Source organism: Empidonax traillii, unplaced genomic scaffold, assembly GCF_003031625.1.
Source record: "Empidonax traillii isolate 1590-97213 ecotype Southwest subspecies unplaced genomic scaffold, ASM303162v1 scaffold58:size1836614, whole genome shotgun sequence".
In the NCBI taxonomy this organism is placed as follows: domain Eukaryota; kingdom Metazoa; phylum Chordata; class Aves; order Passeriformes; family Tyrannidae; genus Empidonax; species Empidonax traillii.
In genome coordinates this window covers 1609527-1624246 of record NW_020955251.1, presented here as the reverse complement: position 1 = coordinate 1624246, position 14720 = coordinate 1609527, and the positions used below count along the sequence as shown (strand labels likewise).

General features: G+C 39.1%; 1 protein-coding gene across 1 annotated transcript in view; it reads left to right on the top strand.

Annotated features, from left to right (window-relative positions):
* LOC114055541 (receptor-type tyrosine-protein phosphatase N2-like) overlaps positions 1–14720 on the top strand; it is a 240855-nt gene that overhangs the window by 193756 nt on the left and 32379 nt on the right. Inside the window, exons 8-9 of the mRNA XM_027879799.1 lie at positions 11649–11768; positions 12911–13077. Coding sequence (XP_027735600.1) covers positions 11649–11768; positions 12911–13077 — 287 coding nt within the window. The remainder of the gene's footprint in view (positions 1–11648; positions 11769–12910; positions 13078–14720) is intronic.

Here is a 14720-nt window from a genome sequence, read left to right as displayed (position 1 = left end):
TTGGACCAGCACACACATTGCTGGACTAGATGTGTGTGATTGTGTGACGGATACACTGGATTAGATATTCCTTTGGAAGTGTAGAAGTGGGCCTGACAGGTTACAGGAGCTGTTTGGGTAGGAGGCCAGCTGGATCTTATTATCAACACAAGCATATGTTTTTGGTTTTTGTTTTGCATTATGAGTTAAGAAGCATTTTTTGTGAAGATAAAGAATATGTATGTGACAATTTCAGAAGTGTCATTGTATTTTAGTAGCTTGCATCAGTTGAAATCATTTTTTCATCTGCATTACGTGACCTATGATTAGAAAGCATTGACTGATCCCTATTGAAGATGCTTTTCATGTCACAAATTCCTGCTTTTTATGATGAGGAATCAGGACATTTTCAAAAAAATTGTTGAATTTTGGATGCCTGGATATTTAAGTGCTCAGTCTGAGATATTTTGGGACTGGGTTTTAGAAGGGCAGAGCAAATGCTTTCTGCTTGAAGTCAGTTGAACTTTTGGTCTGGCTTAAATTTTCAAGTGACTTGTGGGTTTTGTCTTCACTGTTTGGTAATTAGACACAATTGAGAAGACTGATCTTTTTTCCCTTGGGAAGTGGGTTCCTTATAACAGGCACGGAACTTGAAAATGTATTTGTTAAGTTAAACATGCAAAATCAAATACTATATTAGCTATTCTGTAATGGCATTTTATGATTCCTAAGGCCCAGGCTTTTAATTGCATATTTTGCATATTCATGTTTACGTTTGTATATTTTCACCTGCACCTGCCCCTTTAGATGCTGAAAAAAGAGCCCTCTTTGTATAAGCATTGCAGAAATCAGAATTAATCATACAAACACAGTAGGGATATATTTTGTTCTTCTCCCACACCACTTTGAACAGTTAGGCAACCTGTTTGCATGGTCACAGAGACTAGAACTGAAAGGTTATTTCTTTGTTCTGTGATCCAATCTTTTTCATTCCAACTTTATACTCAAAAGATCTCTTTCTTTCCTTTCTTTCCTTGCTTTCCTCGCTTTCCTCTTGCTATTTTGAGTGGAGGAGTCTTTTCACTTTCCTTCTGCTCTTTTTGCTATTTCTCCTCCCAGTTACCTGTCGGTGAAAGTTCATTCCCTCTCCTCACCAGATTTGCTGTGAACATCTCCGAACAAACCATTTGGCAGCTGTGGTTCACCTTCGGTTCGACTGTTGCAGTGTGTCCATTTTTGACGTGATGTTCTTTTGTTGTTTATTCTATTACGTTCCATAGGAAGGTTGGTTTCTGAGATTTATTTTGATGATGTCTGTCACTTGAGCATTGGTCCATCACCCACTTTTCTTAAACTTCCTACTGAACACATGCCAATTTGCCAGTTCCTCTCCCAAGCCTTTTACATGCCCCAGGGTACCAGCTAGTCATAATAAACAGGCCAAGAGAGATGAACTCCTTACAGAACAGTGCATCCACAACCACTGCAATGTAGTAGATCCCGTGTACAAGTCAAAAGCCATGACTTGAAGACGTTCAAGTTTATGCTCAGTTGCAAGAGTAAAGTTAATTTCTGTTTTTCACGTTATAGTACCTATTTTAAGGTAAGGTCTGGGAAACCTGAATGTTCCATGGAAAATAGAGTCTTAACTGCTGTCAGGGCACAGTCCTTTGATATTTATTTAATACAGTTTTCTGTAGTTTATGGTGCTTCCATGGTACTGCCACCAGGGACTGTTTAAAGATTCAATTATTCATTCCTGATACATCATCTCAGTGGTTCTCCTCCCTCTCCCTCCTCCACTTAATGCCAGCTGTTGCTGAGTTGTGTTGCTCTTTTCCCTTTTTTTGTGCTCAGTGAGGCAGTTTTCTGACTGACAGTGAGAAGAATGACTGACTCTAGAGAGATGTGGGACTATTCTGCTGTTCCTTGTCTAAATGCACATTATCATGCTTTAGCAAGTCCAACAGAAACACTTGGAGTTTGGCATCACCTTCTATGGCAATATTTAATAGATGTATTGCTCCTAATTTTTTGCAGAGATTTAGCTGCTAAGATTCCTGAGAGACCAGCTATATGGTGGGCATCAGCCACCTCACTGTATCTTGGCTGAAAGGCTGCCCCAGCAAGAACTTGTTGTAATTGTTTCCACTCTGTAGATATTTCAAGCTGATTTCTAGAAAACACTGATCTAAAGAGCATTTGTTTTACTCCAAAGTGTAAGGCAACTTTCCTGGCATTTACAACACAGCTGATACCCATAATGAAATCCAAACTACTTCTGATTTTTCCTGTCTAGATTTCATGCTCCAATTTCTGACACAGCTTCTGAAGCTGGTTTTCCTGAAGCTTGCATTCGATTCTTCCACCAATCACTATGTCTCCAGTAGCAAGCAGTGTGACCCTCTGTGGATGGAGTTGTAGAATGTCACAGTACTTTGTAGGTTTTACTTCAGACCAGCTGTTCAGTAGTCCAGTGGACTGAATGCCTCCTGGCAGCGGAGAAGGCAGCAGATGCATCTGGAGGAAGCTCCTTTCAAAACGACCTCAGTTCCTGAGCTCTGACACTGCTCTGCCCTTTCTGCTGCCCTTAGTCTATCAAATACATGATCATGTGGTCACATCCATTATCTCTTTTTAAGATCAAACAGATAATTTAGTTTTGGGTGATGTTTTTTTCCTAGTTTTATTGGCAGGCTCCTCTAAAACATCTTATGTTGATTCAGTGCCAAGTATTTTAGTGCAAGTGCTATTAGACACTTAGCAATCAAATTCCCATTCCTTGTTTTCAAGTTGCCCAGTTCTGAACAAAGATCATAGTTAGTTCAGTGCCTTCTTTTTCCCAAACTAGGCAAAGCTTTTTCATTCAACGCTGATGACACTTGGTCTGGGTTCATTTCATTTAGCATTCTTCCTACAGGTGAGCATATCCAAACCTAGTACCACTATGGGACTGAAGAGGGACAAGTTTCACTGATCTCACTAGTGACCACTGCTTGGAAGATTATGTGTTTTTGGTAGGGTGGAGACAAGGAGGTATCATTCTTCAGTACCATCTAACTTGAGCCAGTAGAGCTGGCCATTAGACTCAGAATTTTCTGCACAACTTCCTCTTCATTAGGGTTTTCACGTTGACTTGAGAGCTTGATGGAAGCTTTTCTTTCAAAGACACAGTATTTGAGATGGAGATAGTCCAGACTCCTGGATATTGGTAATTTTCAGATGGTGTTCAAATTTGTATATGTTGTGAAAAATAATAATGGTAAAAAAGGCAGTGATCTTACACTGGTTTTTCTAATGGCATAAGACCACTTCCAGGCATCAGATTTCCACAGTTATCTCTGACCCTCCAGTTTACTTCTCCAGCTCCTTTGTTTCTTGGCATAGCTCCTCTAAGTCAGCAAGTGCCAAGTTAGTTCCAACTTTCCTGGCTCACGTATTTCTTTGAAAACTTTCTAGCCTGCAGGAGTTGTGTTGTCAGTCATCTCATTAATCTGTTTTGCCACAGGGCATCCTAATCTGTCTGGATATTCTGTGTTTGTGGCTCAAGCAGAGATTTCATCTCTGCCTGCTTGTCATCTCTTGGACCACTCTGGAAGTTTTCCAGCCACTACTTTAATTAATTTTTAAAAGCCTCCAGCTGATTTAAGTCTTAATTTAATTTTACCTGATCTTGTTTTCATCTTTTTACCAATTATTGTTTCTGAGAGATACATCCTTCGTTGATTCTATTTTGGTTCAGTGGGAATTCCACCTCACAGTTCCCTTTCTTAAAAACTGGATGACTCTCCTTACATTTTACCTGAGTGGTTAAACAATTTGTCAGGTCTGTGGGTTGTTTTCTTCTCAGCTGGAAAGAAAATTCATCCTCAGGACAAGGTTTTGCTTTGATAGAGTTCCATTTTATTTACAAAGAAAGTACACAGTTTTATTTCCTTGAACAAAGACAGAATCAAATAACAGGCAATAATTTCTTTTTTTCCAAACCTCATTCACCCTGTGTTTTACCCCCAACCTCTCTTTCAGCTTTTCTTCTGCCAGGATCACAATGCTAGTTTGTCGAGCTGTGCTGGTGTTTTCTTTATTCCTTTTACACATTTATGCTGCTTATCAGGATTAATCATCTTGCCTTGATTAATGCTCTCTCTCTGCATTAAGCATATCAGTTTCTAGAGAAACTCATGGGTCCATATGCTTCACGTTTCTCTTGTTTTTGATGATAACTTCTGTAATTTCAGTTATCAGGCTTCATAAAAGAGTTTGCTTGTTTCTTACATTTATCTTGAATGAAAGGTGATGATTTTGTCCGGCAGCTTCAGTGAGATTTCACTCAGCTCTTTCACATAGAGCTATTAAAATTCAACATCTCTTTGAACATAATTCAAAAGAAAGAGGATGTAGAACATTTCTGATCTATAACAAGTTTTCGCAGCAGGAGTTCCATGTTGTGAATAATTCTGGAGGCATAAAATTTTATTATTTTCCGTATGTGCTGGGTTTTAATTCCAGGAAGTATTTGACAGGAAGAACATGTCTTAACTTGCAAAGTATTCCAAGAGGCGAGGGATGATAATATGCAAGAAAACTATTCCTAAGAGTTAGGATATTTAGAACCAATTGTCCTTGCACTGAAAAATTGTTCTTAATTGTGGTGGTTTTATAAATTGCATGTCTGCTAAGGTTTGTCATCTCCAAATGGAGATTCCTGTAGGAGGCTATAAATTTTTCCTCTTGTAAATACCTCACCTTATGTTTTGCTATCATAAATCTATCCACATTTGCCCTTCTTTGCATCCTCCTGTTTGGAGGGTAATGCATTTTCACTTTTTTTTTAATATTATTTTACCTTATAAAGTGAAAGAGAGGGAGGGAACAAGCACTTCCTACCATGTTTTAGTTGCCTTGGAAGATGAAATCATATGTGAAACATAATTTTTGTAAGCATTTGTTTTTCTGTGACGTCCTCCCTCCATGACAGACATGATTAATCATTCTCTGAGCGTTACATAACTCCTACAGAGGGAGTAGAGAAATAGGATTTTCCCCATTTTGCAAATGTTCATTAAGGTTCAAATCACCTACAACAGCAAACCATGAGGTTAAATAGTCCACACTTGTAGTTTATACCAGAAAATTCCCTTGGTTTTTGCCTAAATAGGTCTGTTGCTCAGGCTGGGTAGTTCCCCAAACGCCTTAGTCCCTGAAGGGCTCCCGTGTGGCAAGGGTGACAGGGCAGATGCCACTCATGAACAGCAGCGGGTCAGACACAAGACCAGGAAGGCAGACTCCAGGTGCTTCTGCTCTGTGGTTAGGATGCTCCTCTAAGAAGCAAGGAAAAGCTTCATCCCACATGTTCTGAATCAAACCTACGCTTCTCATTACCCCATCCTTCCTCCACTATTAGCCAGTACATGAAATAGTCTTGGAAATGCTCTTCACCCTACTTGTTAAAGCTGGACATGTCTTGCCAGCAAACAAAAAGAGAGCTCCCTGGAGTGGAGGTTTGCACTGTTGTGTTTACAGTGAGTGGGGAAACCTCATCTTTGCTGCCTTGATTATTTTTTACTTGTATTGCAAGACTATTAAATGTAAAGTGCAGAAGGAGTCCCAAGAGTAAAATCCACAGCCCTAATGTGAGCCAGGGAGTTCAATTGCCATTTGCTTTTGATTGTCCCAGACCTGCATTTCTTAATCTACAACTATTTTTAATTTTCTCTACCCATTTTCAGCAGTAAATTATCAGATCATGCTGGCACATTAAGAACTGATTCCTGAGTCTCAGTCTCAAGGACATGATAAATCTTTGCATGTCTGATCGGCAGCACTTGCTTTTCTCTTCCAGTTTTGGAATGCAACAAAAGAAATACAAAATACTGTCAGTTGGCTGTTTCCTCTGTAAAAAGGATTACTCATCAGTGATCTCCAAGGGTAAATCCCAGTGGCAGGAGACCATGTCCCTGTATCTGAATGAGTCTTCCTGCAAAATCAGTGTTCCAAGCCCATGGGCTGAGTAGGAACAACTGTACCAAACGCTCTTCAGCTCTAATTGCTGGCTTCTGTGCTCCCAGTTCAGCATGTTTTGTGAGTGCTGAAATTAATTTACAGACTAAATTACTCTTCTGCATTTTGTTCTGTGCAGAACATGGTGCTTTCAAGCAGTTTTGATTCCCAAGTTTTATTTTCCTTGCCTGGGATGGGACTTCCTGCATGTCTAATCAGTTCTCACCTTCAGAAAGAAGAGCAGATGAAAACCAGCAGAATGCAATTCAATGTGTAAAATATGCATATTTTAATTTAATAAAAGAAAAACAGCAAGGGAGACATAGGCACAGAACAGTAGCCCCTAGAGCTCTAGTAACTTGTCAAGCTATGAGAAATGAATATAGCATTAGAAATTCCATAGGCGTTCAGCAAAGGAGTGTGCGTTTCCCATGCTCACTTCTAATTATGGCTGTGGTTGGAGAAGGTACTTAGAAGTGGTCCTTTTAAAATTTGTATCCCTTTATTGTTTAGCTTACACCTTTTCAATACTAAAGTGCAAAGCTAATTACTGACGATTTTCGTGGACTTTTGCTCCTTGATGTGGTTTTGTCTGCACTGCAACTCTAAACAGAGCTCGTATTTAAATTATTTAATAATAAGGCTTGAGTTAGGAGTCTACTGAGAAGAATAAGAGCAGTTTATGTCTCTCTGAGAAAACATAAATTATTGCAACACATGCAATCATCTTGAGTTTGCCTTTCCTGTTGACTTCGAAACAAGTGTTGCTGCAACAGCAGGGGACATAATACATGGAACCAGACTGATGACCTCATATTTATGTATGGTCGTCTCTGAAACCATCTTTTCAGCTGCAGTCAGATACTTTTTAAATTAAATACAGATTGTTGATCGTTAATTTTTCAACATACAGGTTTGCTTAGCTCTCAGGCACTGCTGTGATTTTGCAAGTGGCAATTCTGACCTTGATTTCGTATCAAAATGATAAGTCATTTTCAAACAAAACAGTCTGCAAAAAACATTTGTATTACTTTTTGACGGGTATACCTTGCAAGGTTCTAGTTGATAACAAAAATCAAAATTCTATGCTATTTTTTTTTCAGTTAAAAGATCTCCTTTTTTTAAAGCTTAAAAGAAGTCGGAGTTAATTATTTTCACAATATGTAATGGGATGAATATTACCTGACCCAGCAAGGGTTAGTACCTTGCTTTGTTGGTTTCTTTAGGAGTTGCATTTATTCATGTTGAGTTTTGATTATCATTAGAAATTATTTGGGTTCTCTTTGCTGTTTTTTCTGCTTTTCCAAATCTTTGCATTTCTCAACTGTAGGAAGCCTAAAAGATTGAAAAGGCACATTCCGTAGTTTGCTGGAGATCTCTCCCAGAAAGCAGCTGGTGTGATTAGCCTGTTATATTTAGTAAACTGGCTGGATTTAAATGATTATCCCATCTATTTTCTACTTTTAAATCATCACATTTTAGAAACTTCTCCACTAGTCTCCATTAAAAGAAGAGTGTCTGGGCAGAGCTCATATCTTGTCATTTCCCCATCACTAAAATTAAGAAAATGACTGAAAAATAAGTTTGGGGAGGATCGTTCATTATAAAAAGAAGCTTCAAAGTGATGAAGTGTCTGGAAAAAAAAGGGTTTAATATTAACCATTTTATTTACAAGCTAGTAAACAAGGGCATTTTCAAGTATAAACTCTCCAAAAAATGATGTTTTATCAGTTTTGTGGCAGTCTTGTAACACTGGTTCTACTATTTGTGACTTTGTTTTTCTCCATGCTTGAAAAACCAATTCTGTGCTCCTTTTCAAGTAATTCGTACTAAATATAATTCATCCCAGTGTGGAAGTCCTTTGTATGGGACTGGCATGCTGGATAACCACAGCATGAGGTCTCCACACTTGGTGGATTTCATCAACAGGGAATCCTGCGGATCTCAAACACACTGCTCATCTTTGGGTTGCAGGATTCAGCCTTTAATTTGCAATAAATGGAGCAGGATGGTGTTATTTTTGTCTAAGAAGTGTTTTGAGAATGATGCATACAGCAGAACCTCATTAAAGATCGTTAACATGTTACTCTCCAGGCCCATAGGCTGAGAGTGGATGTCCCACAAAATTACACTGTCCTCCCTTTTCAGCACAGCACACTCTGTGAGCTCTGCAGTGAGCTCCTGTATGGAACTCAGACTTTATCTCTTCCAGTCAGAAGACTCTGTTCAACATTTCCTCTTCTCCTGAAAGTATTCCATAAATTACAAAGATGAAACTGCCTGTGCTAAGTGATTTTAAGTAAGTTTAGTTTTATATATTTCAAATACATAAGCATGTATGATATAATATCTATATAAATCTTTATATTTTATAGACATTTAGAGTTTAAGGCTTAACTTTGCTGGGCTCTACCTAAACATAAAAGCCTCTGCCTTCAGGGCTTGATATTCTCTTCATTCTTCTATCACATGCATTGGCTTACTTTCTATTGTGCAAGCATACAAAGTTCAGAAATACGAGCATTACCATGAATTTGCCACCAAATCTCCTCCTTTAATTTCCAAGCCCAGCTGAAATGTCTCTTGGGTACACAGAGGCGCCTGAAACAATCCCTCAGCCTTGGCCATATTGATCACCACCACTGGTCTACCCTGGCCTCCAATCAGGAGGCCTGGAGACACACCATCTATAACGCTGCTGCTGCTTTTGAGAACACACGCAGGATCACTCTCGAGGAGAAAAGACAGTGCAGAAAGAATCGCGTCTTGTCGATATCACCTGGGGAGTCTTTCTGCTGTGCCTTCTGCAACCAGACTTGTCTATCTCGCATTGGCCTCTTTAGCCATCAGCGCGCTTGTAGCAAGCGTGGGTAGAGCCCCTCTCAAATCTTCATTCGCGAAGCCCAGCCATGAGCCAGAGGCAGTTCTCCAGAGGCTGTACTAGGATTGTGCAGACCTGGTCTGTGTAACCAGTTTGTTACCAAGACACACTCTTTGGGGCCACTTTCCATTTCATGGACGTGTCTCCACCCTGAGCTCAGCCAAGTGTCCATGCTGGGAGATGCAGCTGCTGACAAACTCATCCACGAGCTAAAGGTGGGGAGGTGAACCAGTATAAAGCTCTGTGAACTGCTTTTGATTCATCCCACTTCCACATTCTTTGGGAAGAAATCCAGATAGTAGCCGGATGTTCTAACATTTGAATTAGCAAGGAAACAAAGAAAATGCTGTAGTGCTCCAGTCACAGCCTGCGAGCCTTAGTGGAAATCCCATCTCAATTGTGAGCACAGGAGATGCAGGGGCAGTTGTTGTAACAGGGATGATGGCACTAGATGGTATTGCCTTCTTGATTTAGTAGATTTGACTCCTACTTTTCACATAATGACCTAAAAGAAATATTATACCCCAGAGTAACTTAGAAATTGTTTGTTTAAATTAACTTTCATTCGGATTTATGCTTAATGAAATCTTCAGAGATGCAGACAGCCCCTCTCTAATGAAATGCTCTATCTTTGAACCAATGAACAGGGTTGCCAAACTGTAAGAATTCCTCTCTAAATGAGTGGGCTTTTATAATGTTACACTTGGGTGGCACAAGCAGAGTGCTCGATGATTAGTTTATGGTCTAGATCATTGTATTTTTATTACACTCATAAAAACTGTGTTTCTCCTCATTTTCGTAATGGCTTCAATGAGCTTCTATACCTTCTAGAGGCACATTAAATTGTTATGTGATGGAAGTACTGATTTAGTGGGGCTAGTTTTAAAGTAAGATGCATGTTTTGAATTCTTATCTTAGTCTGATTGCTGACTGAAAAAGTGAAACTACGTTGGAGTGAATGAAATCTGTATCATCTTCTTTACATATAAAGAAGGTTCCCAGCTGTGGCCTGAAATGCAGTACAAAAAAGATACAAATGATAAATCTACATCTGTCTGTAAAATGTCTGTAATTTTAAAGTATTTTTAAATGGTTTTGTGGCATTCTGAGATTTTAACATGATGATGAGGGAATTATAGTATTTTTATTTAAAAAATCTTTTAAGGGGAAAAAAGAAAGCAGATAAGAAAGATTATTTTTATTCTTAAATTCCACTGTAATTTTTTCCCTCACTTCTTTCAAAATGATAAATAACCCTATTCTGTGCAAACTCTAGATTCATTTCTCTAAATGATTCTAAGCTGGTTTTAAAAGTTGCTTTAATTATGTTGCAAAATGAAAAAAAAAGGGAAGAAAAATGTTATTTGTTTCTCTATATGCAAGCTATTCTTAAGAGAGAAGACAACATCATTATCCATGAATGGGAAACCTTTTTATTTGATATGTAATTAAAAAAAAATAATCCTTGAATTGAATGTATCATCTCATCTTTGCACAGTTTAGACAAAGGCCTTTTTTGTTGACAAAATTTACATGTCAATACAGTTGCTTATAAATATTTCTGTGAAATAAACATAACCCTTCACAAAAAGAGCAGTTTACTCTACATTTAGTAATTTTATATGCTAGCAAAAAGACAATGAAAGTTGTATGCAAATATAACATCAATGTACAGCATAATAATAACAGTTTTTAGTAATTATGCTGCTTGGTATTAATTCATAGGAGCCTTTTTGTTCAGCCATGGGCTGTGTTTGGAACAGAGATATGCCAGACCAGAGCATCTCTGCTTGTTTGCTGTTTGTGGAAGACATCCACAAATCCTTTAGTTGAGGATGTGCTGGATTCCTGCATCCTACTCTGTGGTTGGTCTAAATTATTAAGTGATCACGCTGACAATGAAGATACCCTGTTTTGCTCTGTTCCTGCAGTACTTATGCTCTGTGAAAGCAGCAGCAGTTGGACTTTCCTTCTACCTCCAGGAAAAAAAAAAAAAAAAGGAAAATAAAAGGAGAAAAGAGAACTAGAAAAGAGGGGGAGGGGAGAGAACAAAAAAAATAAGGAAGGGAAAATAAAATATAAACAAGAAAAAGACAGAGAAAAGAGAAAGGAAAAGAAAAATAAAGAAAAAGTTGAAGGAAAGAAAAAGAAGAAAGGAAAGTAATGCATGTTTACAACAAATCTTTTATAAATGTGCATTTGGAGGGATGCTTTATCCCCCTGAAATGTTTCTGGAAGAACAGATTTGGTTTGGGTTTTTCCTGTCTTTTCTTCATTGTTTTTGTTCAGGTGCAACTTTTATGATTGTTTCAGTAATGCAGCACTTTAATGGCTCTTGCTACTTGGCATACTGGAAAAAGGCACAGGGCTGAGAACAGAAACAGGTTTCAGTACGTGTGACTTTAGTAGGTCTGTGCTGCTTTAGTGTTAAATTTCAAATCCTAAATAGCTGGGTGTTCTGCTAGCATCATTCAGATTTCCTTTAGTTGATCTAAAAGTTTGACAGAAAAGCAGCTGAACACGGTACCAGAAGCAGGGAGAGATTTTGTGGATGACCCGAATTGAATTTGCGGGAAATTCTTTAATATTTCATGGACGCCTGCAAAATATGGTGCCAGTTTATTCAGGGATTTGAAAGCAGCTGCGGAGTAAAAGTGTCTAATGAAAATGAAATAAATTTCCTGTGAATGGAATAAATTTTGATTGTGTGTCTGAGTGCAGTAATTATACATGTCACGCAGTAATTAGGCAGTCACAATGTGGCCACGGTGTCTTTCTTTGTCTGCAGATGGTCTGGGAGAACGGCTGTGTCGTTATTGTCATGCTGACACCCCTCGTGGAAAACGGAGTCAAACAGTGCTACCACTATTGGCCAGACGAAGGGTCAAACCTCTACCACATCTATGAGGTACCTACACAAAATATCTGGTTGCCAACGTGACAGTAAGTGCACGGGTTGGTTTCGTACGGGGCAAAACGGTGTTGAAACCGATCTAACCTGGAGGTCGAGCTGAGGGCTCTTAAGCACACTTGGTGCGCCTTCGAGTACTTTTAGATTTGCAGAAAACTGGAGTGCAGCTTTAATAGCAAGGTAGTTTCCATGGAATAAAATGTGGTAAATAGTGAGTCAAATATTACAATTTTAATAAGGGCAGTAATTTTGCTTTTCAAATGGTTTTGCAAGTGGTTGATATACAAGAGCATGTATTTATATTTTATAGGAAAATAATATTTTTAGAACTAGTGAATTTTGCCTTAGGAAACCATATGTATATCTTTGTAGAAAAGCCTCTATATTGCTGTAGTAATTAATCCTATCTATTTTTACCTCGTCTCAGTCACAACAGCAAATACGTATTTTTATTTTCTGCTCTGCATTTCTAGCCCAAAATATCATATCACCAGTTTTGTTGCAATGTAACATTGACAACAGCTGTCAGGTTTTTCCAGTTGTCCAGCTGTGTAGAGGAAGAAAATAACACCGCAATGCCAAATATGAAGAAATGTGGAGATATTGTGAAGAAATATTGTTATTTAAGCTAAAATGCAGACAGACTCGTTGCCTGAAGAGATGAGCTCTGCAAAGAAGCTGCATTTTTTAATGCTTATTTTTCTTCATAGCAAAGAAACCAAATTTTCACTTCTCATGTGAGTTCAACTCAGATTTTTAAGACCTCCAAGAGTGGCCTGGGCAGCGCACTTGTGGGCAATTCCAAATACAAAGCAACTGCCATTCTAGCACATTTTCAATACAAATTACCTTTTGTGTTCACATAATGTTATAATTTTAGTGAATTTTCTTTTGCATTAAAATTGTCAAGATTTTTCCAATGTTTTCAATACAATAGAAGAGGCAGCTAACCCCTTCCTGACAACTACACTGATTGCTATATCAGTTCTATTTTTTCTCCCCAGTACTGGCCAATTTGCTAATAAAAATAAAATGTTCATGCATTTCCTTCATCCCAGACCTCTTACACCTGCAATCCTGAAGACGTGACTTGCAACCCAAATTGCTGATCTCTCATTTGTTCCTTCCTGTGGGTGTAGGTAAATCTTGTCTCTGAGCACATCTGGTGCGAGGATTTCCTCGTGAGGAGCTTCTACCTGAAGAACCTGCAGACAAACGAGACACGCACAGTGACACAGTTCCACTTCCTTAGCTGGAACGATCAGAGGGTTCCTGCTTCCACGAGATCACTTCTGGATTTCCGCAGGTAAAGCACAAAGTATGACTGCTTGTTTAAGGTGATACCGATCTGAGGAACTAGACTAGTGCTTTCATTTGTCCTTCAAAGATTTTTGGTTTGAAAGGGGCTTTCTCAGCCTGTGATGTCACAGTGCTAAACTAACACAAATATCTGCAGTAGGTTGATGTTTAGTGTTGTCTCACACAGAGATGTTGCCTGGTTTTAAGACATACTCATTTCCCATTTAGAGATCGATACCTTTCCTCCTTTTGTACAGCTCTTCAGTGCTGCTTCTGTATTTCTTTGTTTTTCAAGAATTTATCCATTCTGGAGCTTCCAGGCTTTTTGTGTGGCTCCTCTAAGATCCTTATTTCAGGACTCTCACAAATAAATTAGGAAGTAACAGCATGCTTGAAAAAAAGAATCACAATGGAGGAGTCATATGGCGATAACGTCATTCCCATGGGAGCATTTGCTCATAAGGATCCAACAGCAAGGTCTGTAGACCTTTGGCTGCAGGAAAGTGAAAATTTGAGAAAGCAGATGAAAATGTTGACAAAGCAGACCCTCTGGAATTTTAAAGAAAGTCAGAGTGGCTTTAAAATACAAATACACAAAGACAAAACCTGTGAAAGTCCTTGCCACCTTCTCTAATGTTTGCTGTGTCTATCTAAATTTTAATTTGAAAATTAAAGCCATGCATGATAAATATTGGAGCAAAATAATCTTCATTTGATTGCAAACCGTGCCCAGTGCATCATGTGTAGGTGTTAGCGTGTATCAGCTAATCCACAGCGATGCGCTTATGACTAATGAAAAGAATCTCCGAGAGGTTTGGGGAGTTGGTTCTCAATCCACAAGCGGCCTGTGGGATCGTGTGTTGTTCTCTCTGCACTACAATATTATCTACAAACCCCCCGAAGTGATTATAAGGGGCTCAGCGCTCAAAAGGTGCAAACTTGTTTCTTTCAATAAGTGCTGGAAGCTCTGACTGATGCCAGCCGAAGTTGTGCATCTGCACCGGAGGGGAGAAGCTGGCATGTGTCCAACAGGAGCTGTTTGCACGGTTGCCTGTTGGCAAAATTTTACCCTTAAAAATGTGGGACTGAGTGCTGCCCTTCCTCCATTCAGTATTCTTGTGCATCTTGCAAGGCTTTTCAAAACACAGAGTCGTCTCACACGGTGCAGGGCGGGTAACGGAGTACAACTGCTCTGAGTCACTTGGCGCTATGACCAGGTGAGAATGTAAGGAGATGCTACAGTCGCAACCCAAAAGCAATAGTGGAGGGAGGAAGCATATGATGGAGTTGAAATTGTAATTGAATTTTTAAGGTTTACTTCCCCGGGTTCAACTTGAATATGATTTTTATAGGTTGATTTCCCTTTGCTTGTGGTACTGAGGAAGTTGCCTGTAGTGAATTTCCGTGGTGAAAATTCTGCATGGGTTCCATTAAGCTGTGTGGGGTGCAGCACAGAGCCCATGCAGCGTCAGACTTCGCTCTTCTGAAAGTTAGTGGGAAATCTGGCAGCAATTCTAACTAGAGTATAAATGAGCCTGTACAGCCAGGACATCTGAAGTTTGGAGTGCCTCGACTCTGACTTGCTTCAGTAAGGATTGAGGTCCCTGCATGGACTGCAGGATTAGATCTACAGTAAGTCACAGTTCACAT